This window comes from Lissotriton vulgaris, chromosome 11 (assembly GCF_964263255.1).
Source record: "Lissotriton vulgaris chromosome 11, aLisVul1.2, whole genome shotgun sequence".
Lineage (NCBI taxonomy): Eukaryota > Metazoa > Chordata > Amphibia > Caudata > Salamandridae > Lissotriton > Lissotriton vulgaris.
Genome location: NC_141699.1, coordinates 67,899,946 through 67,922,803, shown reverse-complemented (window position 1 = coordinate 67,922,803; position 22,858 = coordinate 67,899,946). Strand labels below are relative to the sequence as shown.

At 44.9% G+C, this 22,858-nt stretch overlaps 1 protein-coding gene across 2 annotated transcripts in view; it reads right to left on the bottom strand.

The window, feature by feature from the left end:
- PI4KA (phosphatidylinositol 4-kinase alpha) overlaps positions 1 to 22,858 on the bottom strand; it is a 614,454-nt gene that overhangs the window by 347,152 nt on the left and 244,444 nt on the right. For both annotated transcript variants that reach the window (XM_086942716.1, XM_086942717.1), the window contains exon 17: positions 5,084 to 5,187. In XM_086942716.1, the coding sequence (XP_086798842.1) occupies positions 5,084 to 5,187 (104 nt within the window). The remainder of the gene's footprint in view (positions 1 to 5,083; positions 5,188 to 22,858) is intronic.

The following is a 22,858-nucleotide window of genomic DNA, read 5'->3' as shown; positions in this document are numbered from 1 at the left end:
TATCCTCGCCCACTCAGCCATCTATCCCCGCCCACTCAGCCATCTATCCCCGCCCACTCAGCCATCTATCCCCGCCCACTCAGCCATCTATTCATCTACTCTCTCACCACTTAATCCACCCTTTCAATAAGCCATCCATCCTTTCACTCATCAATCCACTTTCGACCTATCCATCCACTCACCCATCCCTTCATTCACCTTTGCACTTATCCTACCATTCTTTCAAACATCCATCCTTACATCCATTCACTCATTCATCCATGTATCTTCCCTTTCACTACTCATTCATTCATTCATCCATATATCCATCCAGCCTTTCACTCATTCATCCATACATTTATCCATTCACCCTTTCACTCTTTAATGTATGCATCTATCATCCACTCTTGCACATATTCATCCATGCATTTATATATCCACCCGTTTACTGATTCATACATGCATCTATCCATTCACCCTTTCACTCATTAATGTATGCATCTATCATCCACTCTTGCACGTATTCATCCATGCATTTATATATCCACCCGTTTACTGATTCATACATGCACCTATCCATCCACCCTTTCACTCATTCATTCATGCATCTAAACATCCACCCTTTCACTCCACTCATTCATCCAACTATCCACCCAGCCTCACTTATTCATCCATGCATCTATCCATTCACCCTTTCACTCATTAATGTATGCATCTATCATCCACTCTTGCACGTATTCATCCATGCATTTATATATCCACCCGTTTACTGGTTCATACATGCACCTATCCATCCACCCTTTCACTCATTCATTCATGCATCTAAACATCCACCCTTTCACTCCACTCATTCATCCAACTATCCACCCAGCCTCACTTATTCATCCATGCATCTATCCATTCACCCTTTCACTCATTAATGTATGCATCTATCATCCACTCTTCCATGTATTCATCCATGCATCTGTACATCCACCCCTTCACTTATTCATATATGCATCTATCCATCCACCCTTTCACTATTCATCCATGCATCTATTCATCCACCCATTCACTCACTCTCCCACCCACCTTTTCAAGTCTATTATGGGCCTTTGTCTGCGGACCTGCAGACTGAAGAGGCCCATCAAAAACTCTACAGCTGCTGTAGTTGCTACAGTGGTGTATTCACAATGCCCCTGGTGCAGGCAGAAAGTGAGATGAGAGGCCTAGTGCAAGAACAGAATTGAGGGTGGCCTTCGGCCTGCATGAAAGCCCATGAGGAAACTAATGAGCTTTAATGTAAGCCCCCGATGAAGTAAGATATGAGAGGCCAAGGGGAGCGGGTCAAGGATGTCAGAGTGCAGCGGAGGGTGGAGTGGTTCAGGCACCGGGTGTAACATAAGGTGTACAGAAAACACAAAGTGCCAAGGAGGGGGTGCATAAGGAGGGAAATCAAATTGAGTTGAAGATGAGCAGGGATATTGGAGCCCTATGAGGCCCAGGAGTGGAGCAGAGAATACAAGGCAGGGGTCATACAGTTCAATTCAGAGCAAGAGGCCAAGATGCACAAAAAGCAGCCTCTTAAATGTCATTGCTGCGTACTGGAGTTGCAGAAGCTCGATGTGTGTCTCATGCTTGAAGAAAATAAAAGGACCCGGGGAGAACCTGGAAGCCACACGAGCTTATCGAGCTGGCTCAAACTTTGAGCTCTGCTTTATCATTTTGTTGTTCTGCTCTGGGGAAATTAAAATGCAGGCCCCAGCTTTGCATTGACCCTTTCACTGCCAATAAACTGCTCAGAGCAACTTATTTACTGGCTGTGACCTACAGGGTTGAACAGCTGTGTATCTTATTACTATAAAACTGTCTACTTGTCCTTTGGACAAAATGCAAATTAAAACCTCTAGCCCTCCTAAGAAACCTAGATGTCTCGGGCGTCAGGAGATAGGAATTCCCCACCCCTGCGTGTGTATGTATGTATATGTGTGACTGTGTGTCTGTTTGCTGTGTGTGTGTATATGTGGGTCTATGTGCGTGTGGCCTGCTGCATTGTGCCTGCGTTGGTGTATGTGTGTGTGTGCGCATGCGTGAGTGTGGCTATGTGTGCACGCGATTGAGAGCGGCGAGAGGCGAGAGGCTGTCTTGCTGTGAATCTGACACAGGAGATGTGCACGGCGCCGGGCTGGGCGTACGCGCCCACCTAGTGAAATCGCCGCGTGCACATCCCCTGTCTCAGATTCCCGAAAGCGGACAACAATAGATACTTCGCTGGACGCAATGCTTCGCATTGCTTTCTCCAGCTCGACCTAAAAAGAGTGAGACTAAAATACTCCCAGGGGCTCATCCACGATGTGATTGACAATGTCTCAGCCAGTTGATGAGAGTTATGAAGTAGGAGCCAATGACTGAAGCGACCGACACAAAGCCCTTTAAAATATGTATACCACATGTTCACCATGAATGGCACAAGCCTTATATTCATCAAATCTAAAAACTGTCCGCTAATCAAGTACAGTGGTGTCTGCAAGAGTCGTACATGGTCATCCCATGTACAGAATATTTTAAATGAGCTGCGGTTGGAGTCCTTGTGAGAAGCCCCCGGCAGAGTCAGCCAGGACACTGCAGAGTTAAAGAGCAGTATCACAATTATATGCAGATAGAACCTGGCTTCAGCCCCAGGAGTTTTTTATCACCTGCAGTTATTTCAGTAACGCTTATGGCCCCCCCCCCTGCTCTGAATATATGAATGTGTTGTATCCCGAACTGAAGCAAACACTGTACATAAAATACAGGCTGGGTATCCTGCCAACCAGGGATTATCTTACTGGAATCCATATGCTCGCTGCCAGATCTGACCACTGTGATTGCAGCTTTGGAGAAATAGATAATTTCACCCATTTTATTCAGTTCTGTATCAAACATCATTCTACACAGAGGCGATGGCTCTTCCCCTTCTTTAAACACTATGTGGTTAGAAGTGTTAAATCAGCAATGGCACAATGCATTAAACCAGGTGATCCATATGTGGTCAATTCTGTAGCATCATTTGTATGGGACACATGGCCTTGCCTGAGAGAGCTGTCACTAGGCTAGGTATCAGCTTAACCACATAACATAGGTGGAGTGTGCCTATTCCATCACGTATTGTGCTGCTAGCTCTTGTTCAAATTGCCCAGATCCCCAATACTCTCCTTCACTTACACTTTTACATACTTGGTGACTTCGTTGATTGTTTATACCGGGATGGAATACAGCTCCTAAATGTTTTTTAAGCTATTCAGGTGATAATAATGTATATGTTTCTTTGCACTATTAAATATTTGATGAATTTGCGGACTGGTTCTTGCCAGAATGGAATGTAATATCTAAATGTTATTATACTGTGGAAAATTAGAGAAATTGATGTACATAAACAGCGTTCATTTCCCTTTTTCCCACTCCTCTCCCTGTAAGCACCATGAATACCATAAAATATTGACCGCATCACTCCGCCAGTAAAAGCCCGTACCCATATGTACATGACAGCCATTCTAGGCACCCTGGCCCTTTTGCCTGCTCATTAGAATCACCGGCTTCCCTTCTGCGCGTATCTGAACCCCCCCCCCTCTCTCACATGCATAGACTATGAAACCCTCTCCCTCTGCGCGACCCTGCCCTGAAAGGCAACCCTCCTGCTTGACCCACGCAAACCCCCCATTCCCTCTTGAAGAGGCATCCTTCGCCTTAGCTGACATAGCCCTCCCCAGCTGCACCTGACTGCCCCCGCTCTCTCATGCATGAGTCATAAGATCTCTCTCTCTGTGCGACTCTGTCCCTGTGCACACCCTGGCTCCCCCTCCCTTCTCCCTCACACGGGCAAGTCATAAACCTTCTTCTTCTGCAAGACCCTGTCCTTGGGAGTCACGGCCGCGCCTGACCAGCACCTCCTTTCCTTTCATGAATAACCCCTCTGTTAGTAAACCCTCTCTCCGCGATTGACTGTCCACACATGTCTGAGGTCATCGCCTAAGCCAGGAGATACTGTTCACTGCTTATTGTATGGAATCACTCCTCTTCAAAGGACCCACTATTGATCCTGGCCACCCCACCTCCTGGGCTATGATCAGGCGCACACATCCTAAAAGTTGGCGGAACACTCAGCTGCGCGATTACCCTCCCCTCTTATCAGCAGGTCAAGGGTCCCTATTGTGAACATATGTGGGGTAGGATTGACACGAGGATCATGGGGATGTCTTTTCCGTGTTTCACAATGTCGTGATTGTAATGCTAAGTGTTTTGTAAGGTATAAAAGACGATGTTTCAGCTCACTTGTTAGAGCACCTCCCGAAAGACACTGTGTTTCGTGTCCGAAATGACAGGCTCTCCTCATGAGTAATAAATCCTGTTCTTGTGATTCCTGCTTCCAGCGCCCGTCTCTTTATTTTGGTAACTATTCAGAATGGGAACTAAGAGGCAACTTGCGCCAGCCATCCGGGCATCGATACTAAGATGGGCTCACCTTCAACAATGCTGCATAGCGGATTGCCCTGTATACATTTTTTAGTTGTAGGTTTTGCACGTTCAGTGTTTTTAAATAGCAGTTTTAAATTATTGTGAGGCTGACAGCTGAAACAATAAATACGTAAATAAAAGTACCCTTTAAAATGCTTTCAAACGGGATTTTCTTACAACTGAAAAAAAAGGAAAGGGGATCGATCTGCCTCTAAACAAAAACAAAAACTGCAAATATTTTTTTCATTCATTTATTTATGGACATAAAACAGATACAACTTAATAGATTCAAAAGAAGTACCATAATCAAGAGAACCATAACATTCTGTGGTCATGATGTGACGAGACTCTAAGGTCTTTTTGCAATCCCATACAGAATTTTTCAGAAGAGATAGCAAAGGTGAGCTTAAGGCAGTGACCCATTGCATTGAACCCAGAGGAAATTAAAAATAAAAATAGAAAAGGGGTAGCATGATTATACCTTTTCTATGGCCTATGGTGAGGGGGCAGAGTTGTAGGACAATGTTGCAGTGCATAAAAAGAGAAAAATCAGATATTAATTTAAAGTTGGAAGTCCCTTTTGGGTCAGAGAAACTATTTACCAAAGGAAATGGATTTAGGCAGTGCTTACCTGTAGCCATGATCTTTGTAGTCTTTGGCAGATGAGTACACAACAGAGCTTGCTTTAACGCTGATCTGCTGGAAAAGGTTCCAGACCTCCTGGTAAATGTATTGCTAAAAGATAAACAACAGCTATAGTGAAGACCTACACGAAGACAAAATGAATGTTACCAGACCTATCTAAACAAAGAATGACTACAAAGAAACATCAGAAAAGCATTAATACAAACCTCTGCTTCGTGATTCTGTTTTCAGTCCACGACAGGCAGAATCTAGTAATAGTCAGTAGACAAGTACTCTAAAGCATTACATTCAAAACAATCATATTAACAGTGTTCATGGCCTTTCTGGGCAAAGCATTCACTGAGGCACACACAGGGCTCAAATGTGAATTAAATCAGATTAGCTGAATTGGTTCAGCTCATCATTATTTTCCAGATACTAAGACACCAGGTTAGAGTATCTAACAGGTGCCAATACACTCCCCTCCTGTAGGCAGCGTTAATAGGCAAGGAGACAGACAGAGTTGGAAGAGAAGTCCATAAAGGTGCCAAAATGGTGACTGCTGGTGTATTCCTAGTGAGAACTGCAAAACATAAGCATGCCCCAAAGGAACTTTAATGGAGGCAGCCATTTATGTAACAGTAAATATACATTGACAGGCCTAATGGAGAGCAGCTGGTAAAGGCAGTCAATAGGATAACATTGGCTTGCACCTGGACAGACCCAGGGTCGCTAGCTCCATTATGGTACCGGCAAAATATGTCCCAGCCGGCACTTCGCTGTCTACGATAAGATAAAAAAAAAGTAAAAAATGCCAACTTGAAACACAATTCAACAAAATTACACATACCTAAAAGTGTACAGGAAGTGTATAGGATCAGTAGGACGTACCATCGGGTGAATGCTACAAATGGAAAATCCCACATTAAAAAACAATCACTACAAATGAATTGGTTGGGAACCTTTCCGCCTGTATGAAGTAAACAAAACACGCACAAGCCCAGGTAGGCTGACAAAAGTAAAAGCGTGCTCTCTGAGTATCCTAAATTAACATGAAGGGTAGGAGCACTGGTAACAGAGGCACTCCTCATGGGAGGTTACAAAAGTAGAAAAGGTGGAACTACTACTCATATTAACCAATAAAAAGAAGGTATTTAGGAATCAAGGTAAAAGGAGCCAATTAAAAACAAGCACTGGCGTTGCCAATAGGTCTCGCAGTAGGAAAGTTGGAGCTATTGGTTTTGCAAATGACATTATATATTTATGTTTTGTGATTTACAATGCCAATACTTTTAACTTTAGCATATGTGACACTTTTAGTATTTGTAATGTCACATGTTTTGTATTGCCTTTACTTAGATGTATTGATATTACAATTAACATTGGCGTTTAATTTTTTTAAATAATTAATACTTAAATAAAAGTGATTGTAATTTTTAATGGCAATAGCTTAAACTTTTGTAAATAACTGTTGTGAAGATTATGTTCAGTGACTAAAATCCAAGAACAGAAGTGAAATATTAAATTTTTTTGTGACATTTGCAATAAAGCTTCAAACATTGAGAGAACATATTTGAACCAGTGATGCTGTGTTAGTGCTGAGTGATGCTGTGGTGCCCCTGAGTGATGCTGTGGTGGAGCGATAGATAGATAGAGGGCGATAGATAGATAGACAGAGTGACGGCGATAGATAGACAGAGTGAGGGCGATAGATAGATAGACAGTGAGGGCGATAGATCGAGTGAGGGCGATAGATAGATAGATTGATAGAGAGTGAGGGCGATAGAGAGATAGAGTGAGGGCTATAGATAGATAAGAGTGAGGGGAATAGATAGAGCGAGGGCGACAGATGTGTGTGTTTGTGTGTGTGCGGTTGTGTGCGGTTGTGTGTAGTTGTTTGAGGGGTTGTATGTGTGGGTGGTTGTATGTGTGGGTGGTTGTATGTGTGGGTGGTTGTATGTGTGAGTGGTTGTATGTGTGAGTGGTTGTATGTGTGAGTGGTTGTATGCGTGTATGGTGGTGGGGTTGTGTGTGGGGTTGTGGTAGGGGTGGACATGGTAGACGTGATGGACGTGGTGGTGGTGGACGTGGTTGTGGTGGACGTGGTGGTGGTAGTGGACATGGTGGTGGTGGTGGACGTGGTGGTGGTGGTGGACGTGGTGGTGGTGGTGGACGTGGGGGTTGTGGACGTGGACATGGTGGTGGACGTGGACATGGTGGTGGACGTGGACATGGTGGTGGACGTGGTGGTGGACTTGGTGGTGGTGGACGACTATTGGGTAGGAGGGTGCTGACAGAATGCGGATGGAGAGGAGTATCTCTAAGGGGGCACATGGGGCATCGCTCTGGTTGATGTTTGGGAGGTGGGAGGGATGTTCTGTGCAGAAAGGTATTATGGCTTTAGTAAATAAATAAATAAAACAAGCGCGGAACGTGAAAGTGAAAGCGACTGCGTTCAGAGCTGAAAGTGCACACTGTGCTTAATGAGCCATGATGAGGGAGGAAAGCCGCGCCTGATCCCGCGGACCCTAAGCCAGGGCAGAGAGAAGGCAGGACATGCACCTGCCTTTGGCCAATTGTGTGTTGTCTTTCTTAGAAAGATTCATGCAAAGGCCAATAGCGGGTGAAGTAAACAAAAGCACACGCACAAGCATGTGTTCCAAAGTTTAAAGCCCTTACTAAATGTCTCGCATGCAGCGCATGCAAGCTGGCTCAGGTGAGACCTAAAAAGGGGCGCAACACTGCACTGCTTAGAAGTGCAGAATTAAGGTGCGCCGTGCCAGACCGAAGAAAGTGTAAATATAACAAAGATAGGTTCGACAATTCCCCCCCCCCAACAGCTTAAGGCCAAAGTGCAAAGTCCGGTTCTGGAAGGACTGCGGGATATTAAGAATATGACAACATGTGCATGGCGCTGGGGCATGGAGTACAGATGCGGGAGAATTATTCAAGGCTACTGGAGTTGGGACTTCAGGCGCTGCGCTAAATATTTTCGGTCAGTGTGGGGGTATGAATGGGATGAACTGGGAGCATTCGAGTGCAACTGGCCAGTCTGGGAAACGGTGACTCAGTGCTTGGCTATAAAGTTAAAATGCAAGTTACAGCATTGTGTAAAAGAATAAATAAATAAACTGTTTGACTTCTGTGACAATTAGATAGTCCTGTTTCTTATCTGGTTGCAGACATATTTCATAAATCTGGCCATTTCAGACACTGTTTCCATGGAATATAAACGTACAATGGCCCTGTTGACTGCACAAGTCCCATGCTGTATGAATATTGGTCTCAGTAAAGTCCGCTGGGCTTGGAGCAATGCATGGCAGTACAGCAGTAAATGTGCTAAAGATTCTCTTCTGTAACTGCAAGGTCGGCACACCATGATGGGTTTGAGTGCTTTCCAAGATGGATTCAGTCACCTGATTGGGAATGAAACTAATCTCGCTGGCAGAATGTTTTAGGACGTGTTTGCCTTAGGCTTGGTGGAGGTGGTGGTTGTCGGGGGGTTTCAGTTGTGGTGCAGGTACAGTCTCATGTGGGGATGTAAGTAGGAGGGCTTCCATATCCACTTCATGTGACTGGTGGTGGAGCTGCTGCCTTATTGCAGATTTAATGCAGGAGTATAAATAAATAAATAAATAGCGTTAGAATCCCAGTTTTTCATGTCTAATTGCAGGCACTATGTGGCTAATTCTAAGTTGATTGACCAGGAGTTGTTAGCGCTTGTACAGATTGTTTTTATTGAAGATTTCATGGAGTTTTCCAGGGCGGTCAATATCTGGAAGTAGGACTTTGCCAAAGCGGCCAGGTTTTCTAGTTTTTGTTGCGCAAGCCCGAATTCTAGCCTAATCATGGTAGTTCTTGTGAACTTAGGAAGTTTAAATAACTTCTTGGAAGCTGTGCACTGGATTTCCTCTAAAGCAGTAGCCAATTTGGCTGGGAATGCTTGCTGTGCACAGTTAAGCACGGGGAGCAGCTTGGCCAACACCACCCTCCGTATAGCAGTGGTCATTGGACTGTCTAGGGTGGCTTTCAGTTTACACAGGGAATTTGTGACCATTCCTGCCTTTCTTTTAATTTTATTTGAATGTAAAATTGTTTTCCCGGTTTTGCTTAACCGAACTTCCAGGTAGTAGCAGTGTTGCAAGTAATCCAATTTTAGAGGCCCCAACCACGATTTACTGACCCTCTTTTTTGGGTACTTTCCAAAGCCACAACATTTGTTTTGGTACCATTAGCAACAAGCTCATTCCTCTAGTTGTACGTGTTTAGAGCAGTAAGAGCTTTTTGCAGGCCGATTTTTGTATGGTCCAGCAGCACTAGGCTGTCCGCGTATTGCATGAGAGAGATTCTCCTTTTGCCAATTCTGGGGGTGAGTAGGGCGGTGCCAGTTATAGCGAGACCTAGGTCTGCTGTGTAGAGATTAAATAGCAGGGGGGACAGTACACAGCCCTGCTTTAACCCTCGATCTGTTGATCTTAGTGGTTGCTGCCTCAGCTTTGAGTTTTACTCGGACCCAGGTCCTTTTGTATAAGGACAGGATTGCACATAAAACTTTAGGGTAATTGTTCCATTTCTCCAATTTCCCTTATAAGATGTTCCGGATGACTCAGTCATTCTGGCTGAGCAGACAATAAAACATGCAAACAGGGGGAGCGATTCCTGGGTTACTGCATGGTGGACGAAATACGAGAGAGCAAATATATTGTCCACTATTGATCCCCCTGCATTGAACCCCATCTGCCTCTGCCCATTGTGTAAGCTTCTGTGGTGGTATATGCTTTGACCTCAATGTCCAGCAGGGCTATGAGCCGATAGTTTTTTGGGGCAGGTTGGATCCTTTCTTATAGATGGGCTGAAGGAAAGAAACCCTCCTTGATTCGGGGACCTCTTCCAGGAGACAGCTTTTGGTGTACAGTAGTGCTAAGGTTGAAGCCCAGAACTGTGGTTTCTTTTCAATAGAGGCCCTGGGAGGCTGTTAGGGCCAGATGCGCCATCCCTTCTTATTTTCATTAGTACTTTGAGGATGACAGCTTACCTCGTTCCTAGGGTTTTCCTTGGGTTTGCTTCCTTGTTGGGCTGATCAAGGCTTCTCCCTCTTGGGTGTGCAATCTGTGTGTTGACCTTCATCCCCGGGCTTGGTATAAAGTGTTCTAACATGTGTGACCCAGTCTCCTGCTTGCAAAGAATTTTCCCTGCTTGAGCCCCCTTCACATACGGCATTTATGTATTGCCAACATTGCTGATGCTTGTTCTCTGTTATTAAATCAAAGATTATTTTCCACTTGACCTCCTGTCCTCTTTTCCTGTGCTCCCGTACCCAATGTTTATTATCCTTTGTGGAAGCGCGAAGCAGCTCCCCTGAGCATAAGCAGTTTGGTTTATTGTGTGCCCTTTGTATGGCTCTTGAGTGTCGGACACTTTCCTTGATTTTCTTTGCCGGACCAGGTGAGCGGATGCTTTTGTTTTTCGCTATGCCTGTCGGGCGTGAGTAGTTTTGTTTTGGAGTACAGCGGCGATTCCCTTGTAGATATGCGCACAAAGCTGTGGACAGCTCAGTCCATTTTACAATGGTTACCTGTTTTTGGGGGGTTGGTAGCTGCCCACACCAGCAGGATTTCCAGCTTTTGAATTTCTCTTTGGTCTTGTTGGTCCATTTGATTCCCCTCATAAGTTTTTAGTGTTCTTCTCCAGTTGAAGTCCCAACAGGACATAGACAATGTCATACTCTGGCCGAGGTATCTATCCTGCCCGCCAAAGCAGCGTGGTCACTTTCCTTATGTTGTGTCACTTCATGGTTCATAACACAGTTGCCTAAGCCCTGATTGAGGAACACATAGTCTATGGTTGTTTGGCTGTTAAAGGTGGGGGAAAGGTTTCCCATGGGTGGATTGTGGCCCCTATTTACTGTGGCGATTTGAGGTTGTAGGCGTGCTGGAATTCATTGAACCTTCCAGGTTCGCTAAGCTGCTCAGCGCTTCTGGCTTCAACCGCCAGGCGGTGCATATTGAAGTCCCCCAATAAAATAATTTCTGATCCAGAGTTCTGGGTTATTAGGTTTTCGAGCTGTTAGGTCATTTGATCCAGTTTTCCTTGTGTGTATGTTCTGGAACAATTGAAATAAACATTGATTACCATTGTGGCGAGGGCGCCACCTCGGCCCATGATGCCTTCTTGGATGCCTGTTTGAAACATTTCTGTATTACAGGTTAGGTCTCGATTTGTCAGGTTTATGGAATGCTTGATGTAAGGGGCCATCCCTCCCGATGGCCACCGTAAAGGTACATTTTCCTGGAAGATTTGTGGAATTCTGCATAGCCATGGAGAGGAGTTGGGCTCGCTCATTGCCCATGTCTCCTGTAGGCAGATGATACCTGCTTCGCTAAGTGGTTCTGACACTGCCTCGTTTTTTAGGATTTTGATGTTTCCAGCAACATCCCATGTTATAAGATTGATGACATTGGTTTGTTTTGCCTTGTGATCCACTTTCGTTCACTTTATGCTGGGAATGGGTCAATTTCCTGTGAGCAAGGCTTGTTGCGACCCAGTCCATGTAGGCGGTATCTGGAGTGTGCTGTGGTCGGCACTCATGAGTGGTGGTGAAGTGCCGAGTCATTTTGTGGCCGTTTGATGTGTACTGAATGTGCAGGTTCGTATTCGTACAGGGCCTCGTACCTTTGTGTTCCCTTTAGGACGCCTTTCTTGGGGCTTTTGTTCACGGGTACTCGTAGTATATGCAGGTATTTTTTTATTTTCTACCACCCGCACAGGGATTCCCCATTCTACGAACTGGGCTTTTCCTTCAATACCTTGGCTGCTGTAATGGCATCTCGCCAGGTAGCCATAGTGGGTTCTCCCCATGAGTCAACAAGCGTATATCAAACTGTATTTGGAGTATGTTGTTGCTCGTGATGCAGGTGAAGGTTCTCATATGTTGCAGCAGTGCGAAGATGTTCGTTCTGTTAAGGAGGTCCACTTTACCTTTTATGTGTATTGCAGGGAAAATATAGTTTTTTCTGAGGATGACCACCATACGTGATACAGGTGCTCATTGGGCCGCAGGACACAGGGGTCTCATTATCTCCCCCAGTGGCGACTGCCACACCATCGATATGGAGGGTTCAGCAGGTCTTGGGGAGCGTTCCTTGTAGTTGTTACATTCAGGTGACTTGAACCTGCCTCGCCCACCTCTGTACCATTCCCTGTTCTATTAATTCCTGCTACAAGGACTTTTCTCCCAATCTTCAGGGATGTGGAGCTGGTCTTTTTGCGACTTGCTTTTTGACAATCATGGGTGGACTTCTGCTGTTTAATTGTGGTGTATTGAAAAACCTCTGAGTTGATTGGGAATTGCTACCTTTGTTTTGCAGCAGGGTGTGGGCTTGCGGGTCATCTTCCGGTGCCTCTCCTGGACTGGATTACGTGGGGGAACCAAAGGTTTCTTTGCTGAGGGTCTCAATCTGACGAGCCCCGTCGTGAGTCTGTACCACCTGGGCGAAAGTTGGCTGAGCCTCTAGCATGTGAGGGACATTTGTCTTATCTTTCTCAGACCAAGGGTGATGATCATTCTAATCCTGGGGTTCTGGTAAAAGGGCTTGACTAGTTACCAGGTTGTCAGCATTGTATTCTTCATTTATAGACTTGCAGTTGTTTGTTGGCTGGGCTTCCTAAAGAATGTTGCAGGGGGAATCAAGCACATTGTGAGCTGGAGCACATATAAACAGCAGGGGAGAAAGACCATCTTCAATACAGATATTTAGCCCTTAATCAAGAGGAAGAGTGTATTACAGAATGCTACAGAGCATTCCAATCAAGCTCTCAGTCTGCCCACATTAAGTATATATTGGGCTCTTGGGCAGCACATTACCCACACTCCTAGATATCTGAAGCACCTGCATTCCTATTCTAGTCCTACACTCACAGGCAAGTATTCTTCTGCCTGCCCCAGTCTGCCCAAAGGATCCATCCTATATTTACCACAGTTAGTATGTAGACCCGACACTGCCACAAATTACTCTACTTCTTCCAATAAGAGTGAGACAGATATACATGGGTCTCTTAAATATATTAACACATCACTTGCTTACAAGGAGACCACATGCATCATGTTGTCCACTCCAATTTCCAACTGATGAAGCCTCCTCCTCAGACTACTAGCTAATGGCTCAATTGCCATGCGAATAATAATGGTGATAGCGGGTACCCCTGCTTGGTTCCTTGTTCAAGTCTTATGACTCAGATATGATGCTGCCGATGCTTACTCTGGCTGTAGATTCCATATAAAGCAATTTAACCCAACTTATGTAGCAAGGGCCAAATCCCATAACTTTTAGCATGGCCCACAAGAACTGCCAGGTTACTGTATCAAAGGCACATGATAAATCCAAGGACGTTACCACACATTCTGTATCTGAAGCTTCCACCCCTTGCATGACATGCAAGAGTCTCCATATATTGTATCCAGTATTCCACCATGGACAAAATCCTGTCTGATAAGTCGCAATTAGTGAATCTATCCCCCATAACGTCAATTGGCTTCATGTAGCAGTTTCACAGCTGTTAGGAGGATCAACGGGGGCCTGTTGGACAAAGGCAACTGTGGGTCTTTTGCCCGCCTTAGAGATGAGCAGAATTACAGCCTCCTCTGTCAGTGAGGGAACTGTTCACCTGTCAGTAGCGGAGTCCAACCTCCCGCAGATATCGCATAATATTATCTTAGGGGGCATTCAGTCTTTTAGAGAAGGTGTCCTTTAAGTCAATCAATCATTCAGGATTTATAAAGCGTGGTTAATCACCCACTAGGGTATGCAGGTGGTTGTAGCCCCAGGTCCCGGAGGCTTATTCGAACAGCTAGTCATGAGCGCCATTCAGAATTCCGGAAGTGATTTGATGGTCACGAGGTGCGTGGGGTGGGGGCTGTTCTAGGTCTTTGCTGCGATGTGAGGGAAGGAGCGTCCTCCACTTCTGCTTTGGTAGATGCGGGGAGTATGGGCAAGTGAAAGGGAAGCAGAGCATAGTCTTCTCAACGGTTTGTGGAAGTTCAGGCATTGGTTAATGTAGGCAGGTCCTTGGTTGCGTAATGCCTTGTATGCGTGGGTCAGAAGCTTGAATTTGCATCGCTTCTGTCTAGGGAGCCAGTGGAGTTTCTTGAAGTGGGGTGTGATGTGGGTTCATTGGGGAAGGCCAAGGATGAGTCTGGCTGCGGCGTTCTGTATGGTGTGAAGTTCTGTACAAGGTGTGCAGCAATTCCTATGTATAGGGCATTGCCGTAGTCCAGTCGGCTGGTGATGAGGGCTTGTGTCACGGTGTGCCTTGTGTGTATGGGTAGCCACTTGAAAATCTCACGTAGCATGTGCAGAGTGAGGAAGCTGGCGGAGGACACAGCATTGATCTGTGATTTCATAGTGAGCTTTTTGTCAATGATGAGTCCAAGGTTTCTGGCATAATTGGAGGGAATGGGTGCGGCTCCTAGGTCTGATGGCCACCCAGAGTCATTCCATGTGTTGCTGCTCTTGCAAAAGATCACTCACTATACCTTACACTCCTCATTAATACAAAGGATTACATTTTAAAAAAGGCAATTATTTGGTATTTTCAGATTATTATTGTTCTGTCATGAATTATTGCGAGGATTATTAAAAAAGTGTGCAACTGAAGGGAAAGAAAACCAGACGCACTGGTCAAAACTGGGTATATCTTTACACAGACTGGTGATCCCTCCTCTCGGATTGTTTTGGGAATGTGTGGCAAATAGTACATTTTAAAACACAAATTTACTAAGTGTTTAGGGCTTCTCCTCCCAAGAAAAGGTTGTCAACTCTGCGGCAAATGATATAGGTTTAAGAACCTGTAACCAAATGTGTTAGTGGAGACAGGATGGTGGTTTTTAAAAGCATTTTTAAAGACAGGTAAGCACAGACATGGACATGCAGTTACGGCACAGAAACACAGGGCACACACAGCCATAAGCACACAGGCAAAGACATCACAGGCCCTCATTAAACTCATAGTGAGGCAGGGGCTTTAACTGCTGCCATACTTTTGATGGAGAGTGGCAATGCTTCCTTGAGGGTCCGGACATTTATTGGTCATTGTTAACATGTGTTGTGTACTTTTTACCAGGAAAGCCTACATGGTGTGACCACCATACATGTATGAGGCAAAGCGAACAAAGCTCCTTGGGCTACCATGCTATTATTAGGCAGTACTGATCCATCTCAGTAGGACTGCCAAATACTTTATGGAATTATCAACACTTCTCAGAAAGGCTTTCATAATTTTAATGAGGCTTAGCAGATATTACACTGCAGGACCTTGTCACTTGTCATGGACAGTACCAATATGTCCAACCAAGGCTGCAATCTATTTTTTGGCCAATACAGCAAGGCTGTTGTGCTTTTAATGGCCAATCCCAACTCTTCCCAGGAGGGCTGTCATATATGCATTGATCAATACTAACACTTCTCAGCAGGATAGTCAAACTTTCCATTGATAATACCAACACTTCTCAGCAGACTACCATAAGTAGTTGTGGATAGTACGGATACTGCTCACCAAAGCTGCTATGCATTTATTGGACAAACCAGCAGGACTGCAGTCCTCTCAACTGACAATACCCACACATCACAGCAGGGATGCCATTCTTGTATTAGTCAATATTAACACTTCTCAGCAGGATGGTTATACTTACCTTTGGCTAATACGAACACTTCTCAACATGGCTGCCCTATGTTTATTGGACACTACCAGTATTTCCTGGCTATACTAACATGCCTTTATTCGGCCAGTACTAGTACTCTAAAACGTATCTTAGACCGTAATACACGTCTCTGCAGGGCTGCTATACTTTTTATGAGGTGTACAAACACTTCTCAGGATCCATCTCTCGATGAAGAATGCTAACATGTCTATGCAGAGCTGTTCTTTCTTTTCATGGGCAGGCTCATCAATTGCCACTTGGGCTGCTAAACATTCATTAGACAATACCAACACTTCTCAGCAGTGTCTCATGTGAGTACTAACACATCATTGCAGGGTTACTATATTTTAGATAGGACATTGTGAGCCATTCTCAGCCAGGCTGTTATTGTGTATATGGGCAGTAGGAATTGACTTTAAGGATGCAGACCCCAGCCTGCAAGCAGCGTGCACTGTTCCTGAGGAAAACTAAGTTCCACTATTAATCAAAAAAACTCTTATCAATCAATAGACTTTGCGAGTTGAATTTTTAAAGGGTACTTCTATCAAAATCTCTTCAAATAGAATTGTAGAATAAACAATTACATCATTGTTTCTCTAAATGTAGTGAATATTCATAAACATGTGTATTTTTTCAGCTATTCACCATCATAGTTTATACATTGGTATATCATTACAATCATGAAACCATATTGCCAGTGATACAAGAATTCAAAATACAAATAATCAGTAATCATATAACTTGAATTTCAGGAAGACCGGAGCCCAATGCATTTCGGGAATTTATTTTCCCTTTGTCAGGGGCAGTTGATACATTGATATGTATCCAATCCTAATGGATAATGATAGGAGTAAATCACTAAAGGGGGGGGGGGGGGGGAGTCCCTCTCTGAGTTGATACGGTGATCTATGGGACACCACTGTCACCAGTTGAATAGCAGTAATCAAAGTGTGATTTTGACCAATGCATGTGTCTCTGTTTTATATTGTGTGATCCGGGGTAAGTGATGATAAAAACAAAGTGTGGTTGAGGAATTATGAAAAAATTAACCAAGAAAGTGTGTCCACTATCCCCGTATTGTTAGTGTGCCGGTTTGAGCGTAGTTAACATGTGGCGGAACTCGAAGATAGAACCACTTCCCATGTGCCTGTGTGGTTGGCAATTCTTGAATAATTCTACCTGTATATAATCTCCAAAGAGGGTCTTCGTGTGCGATATGATCATACAAGTCGGTTCGTGGGACCTGGATACCTGATGGAGAACGAATCATCACCAATATGTTGTATGAATGGTGCTTGAAAAAGACCATAATAACACCAAAAATTGCCTTTCTAATTCCCAACATGCTGTGTCAAGTTATCAACAAAATAACCAGCTCAATAGATTATCAACCTTTGCATTGTAGCGCCAAGTTACCTCAGTTTGATCGTGCTAGCTAATGTAATGGAAACTAATACACTTGTCTTAAGGGAACCACGTCTAAGCAAACCAACAAAGTATTCACTGACCTTAGCAAGAAAAGGAACGCGATGACGGAGTCTGTGAAATGTGTATGTTGACCGGATAGAATCTTGCCGACTATCCTTGTCGTGTTACCATCTATAGTAAATGCAATTATGTACAATCATATATTGTCTCTTTTAACTGAATGACATTAAAATGCCCACCGCATCTTCTTTTAACGTACCTTGCCTTGGTAATTATACCTGTATGTCGCTGTTGTCTGTGCAAATAATTCTTATAACATAAGACGGTGTGTTCGCTCCTATGGACGATAACAAGTGGTGCCTGTAAATACTTAGACTCATCATTATAACGTGCTTGAGCCCATTTGCCCATTATTTGTTAAACATACCTCTTCTGTCGTGTGAATATTAACTTGCCGATGTAACCGACTCAAAAGAACTGACGTGCCGTATTGAGTAAGCGCGGAAGGATACCATACTAAAATTTAAAGAGTTTGCGAACGCTGCTAATGTGCTCCTGATTGAATGCTTGTGGGTAATGTAGTGTATGTGCCGCCAATGAGAGCGAAAGGATTTACAAGAACCCAATGTGTCCTTCACTGAAACACTGTGTTTTACCCGTACTATATGTTCTAGGATCATGCAAGCAGATGTACATATGTACTAACACGAGTGGACAAGAAGAAAAATGAGTTATGGGTTACTGAAATATGTGATACTGTGATGAATCGGGAAAATAAATGAAGAATGAAGAAAAGACCAGGTGTATGAATGTTGTTGGTAATAATGCAGGTATGCATTCACTCCTGGTGGAGTAGAAATCAAGGATAAACCAGGCACAGGTGAAGCGACTGCAGACGCGGGCAGCACGCAGCTAAGGCGCGCAGATAGAGAGGGCTGCTCGATAAACTGGAGTCTGCAGTGAGACCAGACTGGCAAGTACGCACGGATCAAACTGATGAAAAACACAGACTGCAGATCTGCAGACAGCGGGCATTCCCCTCCACTCACCCCGAGGAAGCCCAGGAGAGCGGGCGAGGGGCTGACTCACACCATCTTAATCACTCACATTATCAGCACAAACAATACCCCGCGTCTGTTATCTGACGCTTCCCAACATTCGGACTGAGTCACACAGTGCACATGGAAAAACAAGCACAGTTTCTACCCTACCTCTTCCACCGCCCAGGAACGTGCTGGAATGACGGCACAAACAAAACAAAAAAATAAAATAAAAGGGGCGGAAACGGATACTGAATCCCACCCCTCCAGGACTCCCTGCCCTGCCTCATGGTTGCCAAGGCAATATTTCTGAAAATATTGTCGTGCTACCCGGAAGGCAGGTCATGGAGTCCTCGAGAGGCGGAATCAAGAGCAGACAAACCTGCTAAACAGGAGCTTTTTCCAATGGCAGTCCTCCGTTTCCAGAGGCCTGCCAATGGAAAAAGGGGGCGTGTTTTCACGCAGTACTGAAATTCTCCTGTTCACAATAAGTCTTTGCCTGCAGCAGGGCCATGCCCTGCAATTCAGGCTTCGACCTAAAAAGGGGGCAGTGCTTAAAGCCCATATTCTAAATCCACATTGTCTCGAAGAGACATTGCATGCACTGTGGAGGAAAGACCTAATAAAAAGGGGCTTGGAGCCTGCCCATTTACTACCATTTATTGGCATCATTATCACTATTTGCTGGCTCCTGATTGGTCACTGCATGGCTGCTTACTTTCTCTTCCCTTGTTTCTCCCTTCCGTGGAGTATTGATTGCTTCTTTTTAATTAGTGATCTGCAGCTGCTAGCGCTGGGATTGAGGTAGTTTTCCTTCTCCCCCATCATTGTTTGCTCTCCCTATTCCTTCTGAGTAGCTGCTTAACAGTCGTTGCTTCTCTCTCTCAATTCTTCATTGTGGCGTACCTGTTGTTTTTTAAATGTAATTTTTGCAGAGCCAATAAGAGTTCAGCACTTCACTAAGAAAAGGTCTACCATGCTGCCCTATTCCTTCCACAAAAGCTTTAATAATGGCCACTCTGAAAAATAAAGTGTGTTCCCTATTCTGTAGGTATGCTTCAACTGGAGCCAAACAAAAGCAAATTGATGTGTAAGTTAATCCTGGTATTGCGAGTGGAAAAGGTACCAAACAATATCCTACACTTCTGGATTCAGTGGGTCAATGTGTTTCCGTAGTCAGTGGTGAACAATTATTTTCCACTTTGCTGCATAGCAGGACCTAGTAGTTGGGCGGAGAGCCTCCTTGAGAATGGACATACATTCAAGAAGCAACTTGAGGTAGCCCAAATCTAGGACCTCAGGAGCCAAATTGCAAGGCTGAGCTGCCTGTGCTTGATGGTGAGTGAGGATGTCTGGCCGGCGGGGGAGATTCTCGTGCGGGACTACAGACAACTCAAGAAGAGTTGTGAACTATAGTTGTCTGGCCCACGTGGGAGCCACCAGGCTGAGGGAGGTTTGTAATGGCTTTCTATTCATATACGGAGGTAGTGAGATTGGCGGGTAAGCGTAAGCAAATATCCCCGACCAGTTCATCCACAAAGCATTGCCTCACAAGTGCGGATATGGGTGCCTGGAGGAGAAGTTTGGGGATTTGACTTTTTCGGCAGTGGTGAAAAGATCTAAGCAGGGGAACCCCCATAGGCATAAGAACACAGAAGTAAAGGGAGCAGGACTGGGGGTGGAGATCCCATTTGTGAACTTGTTGCTGCATCCTACTGAGTACGTCTGCAAAGTTGTTGTCCATTCCCTGAAGGTACTCCACTGTTTCTGCAGGTGATACATGGTGGTCATGTTACCAGTGCAAATAAGGACTAACAGATTGCAAATGTGACAAAGGAAAGCTTTGAGAGCTATATCGATGGCTGACAGCTTGAGGTTGTTCATATGGAGACTCCACTTATGGGCTATCCATAGATCGTGGAGAGTAAGGTCTTGCAAGTGTGCCCCCCCCCCCACCAAACCCGGGCAGGGTTGCATAAGTAACAGAACTGATTGTTGGCGTTCCACCACTGCGGAGAGCAAGGAGTATGGCCCCAGATTAATACTAGATACTCCCAGTGACCCTCCTCTTGTTACCATTGCTCTTTTGCAAGGCATTCCAGTAGCAGGCGCATGTGGAGCCAGATGCGGGGACTATGGCAATGCAAGAGGCCATCAAGCCGAGGAGATGGAGGACTGTCCCGACTGTTACCTGGCGATCGGGCAGAATGAGAAGGAGCAACCTGTGAAACGCTTGAACCAATGCAGGACTGGGGAAGGCGCCCCCCACCACAGCATTGAGGACAGCCACCAAATGGGTTACATTTGAAGAGGCTTAAGGTGAGATTATGTAGTATTGATTGTGATCCTTAGACTGTGAAGCAGGTCAATAGGGGCCTGGGAGTGAGCCAAGCACTCGGGCTGGTTTGTGCTCTTGATCAGCCAGTCATCAGGATAAAAAAAAAGACGTGGACATCGTTCCTTTGAAGATAAGCGGCGACCACCATAGGGCACCTTGTGAAAACTCTGAGGGTGGTTGTTACCCCGAAAGGCAGAACTTACCACAAACCGTAGGTAGCATCGGTGTGCCAGGTGGATGGAAATGTGGAAACAGGCATCTTTCAGATCAAGGGCAGTCAAGAAGTCAGCTTGCTGCAAAAAAGGGATGACGTCCTGGAGTGGGACCACATGGAAATGCCCAGGCAGTACTTGGTTCTTAATGGTGACAGAAGCAAATTCCAAATCCAGGCCGCAAGAAATAACAAGGAGCATTACCCCAATATGGCCTTAAGGATCTTGGGAACTTGCAGAAGATTGGCGTAAGAGGATCTTAAGTACCGTCGCAGGAAATTGGGCTATATTTATTTATTTATTTATTTATTTGCTTATAGAGCGCCTGAGTCAATTCCCGAAGGGATATCTCTGCGCTGTTGCTTACACTGGACAGTTTACTATACGATTGGAGCTGTGAGGGGGAGGTTGACTAGATTTATGGCAGGGTAAAGAGGTAAGTTTTGAGTTTTTTCCTGAAGGGTTCAAGATTGCTGATCTGTTTCAGTTCAGTGGGTAGGGAGTTCCAAAGGATAGGTCCTTTGTAAGAGAGGGCTCGACCGCCTTGTCTGGCTCTTCTTATCTTTGGGACCTGTAGCAGCTGATGGTTGCTTGAACGTAGCGCACGTCCGGGGGTGTATGGGACAAATTTTTCTTTTAGGTATTTAGGGGGTATATCAGGGGGTGTAAGTATTTGGGACCTTTCAAAGCAAAAATCCTATGGCAAAATCAAAGCGCCTTGAAGAGGATTTTTCTTTTCCAGTGAAAGCCAGTGGAGGGTGGTTAAAGCCGCTGTAGCAGAAGCCCTTCTAGGAAGATTAAGGAGCAGGCTGGCCACAGCATTTTGCACTCTATGGAAGTTTTTTAGGCTTCCCTTCGTAGCTCCCAGGTAGAGCACATTGCAGTAGTCTAACTGGGATGTAACCAGCGCATGAACCATCGTTTTACGTTATTCAATAGGGTGGAGGTCCGGTGTCTTTCTTAACATAGCTGATATGGAGTTCGAAAGAAAGATTAGGATCAAACCAAACTCCCAAATGTTTAACTTTCAGCTTAGGTACAGGGATCCAGCCAAAGGAGTCAGGGAGTCCAGCCACCCCGCTATTGACAGTATGGATGGGACCTTGCCAACTATCATGATGTTAGTTTTATTGGCATTGAACTTTAAGCAGCTCTCGGTCATCCAAGAGGCCAGTTCCACCAGGCAGAATTTGAACTGGAGTGTTGAGAGTCACAATCAATTGCGTGTCGTCAGCGTATAATACTACTTTGGCATTATACTTTTCAATGAGCTCTGCTAGAGGGCAGCGTCTCAGATGTGAAAGAGCGTCTCAGAGGTGAATGGTCTCTGGATAACTTGAAAAGTGCGGCTATACAAGAAAGCCATCTTAGGGCCAGGCCGCCAACACTGCATTCATCTAGCCTCTGAATCAAGAGGCCGTGGGATAAGGTATCAAAGGCAGCACTCAGGTTGAGTAGAATTAAGGCCGAGGTGAGATCAAACACAGCCATGCAGGTGATTATCCCCAAAATCAAAAAAGCACGTAAGGGAAGGAGGGAATTTCTCTTATTCCACCTCTGTATGGTGGAATTCTATGCCCATCCATCTCAGAGCTCAGCCTAATTTGCATAAATTTAGAAAAGGACAAAAACGTAGCTCTTTGGTTCCCCTGTTTAATTTTTCTTGAATGCCTTAGTACTGTTTACCATGATAGACACTAGCGACAAGACGCTGAATGGTATATGGGCGCTTTAAAAACGTTAACATTAACATTTTGGACATGCGTCTGGCTCTGAAATGCTCAGCCTTCATGTTTCCTGCTTACCTAGTGGACCCAGAAACTTGCCTCTTTATTCATTTTGATAAGGTCTCTGCTGCCTTTCAGTTCTTACACTTTGCTGTGTGGGTAGAGCAATGGGTTTCCGGCTTTCCATGCACTTTGAGCTACATTTAATTGCTCTTTGATAATAGTATGATGGCTCCTGTACTTTACCTTAAGAGTATTGCTCCTCGTTCTACAGGGGTCATCTTGTCTCTATGTATCCATGCTCCTGTTTCAGGGGAGTTGGACAGACTTCTTTGCACATA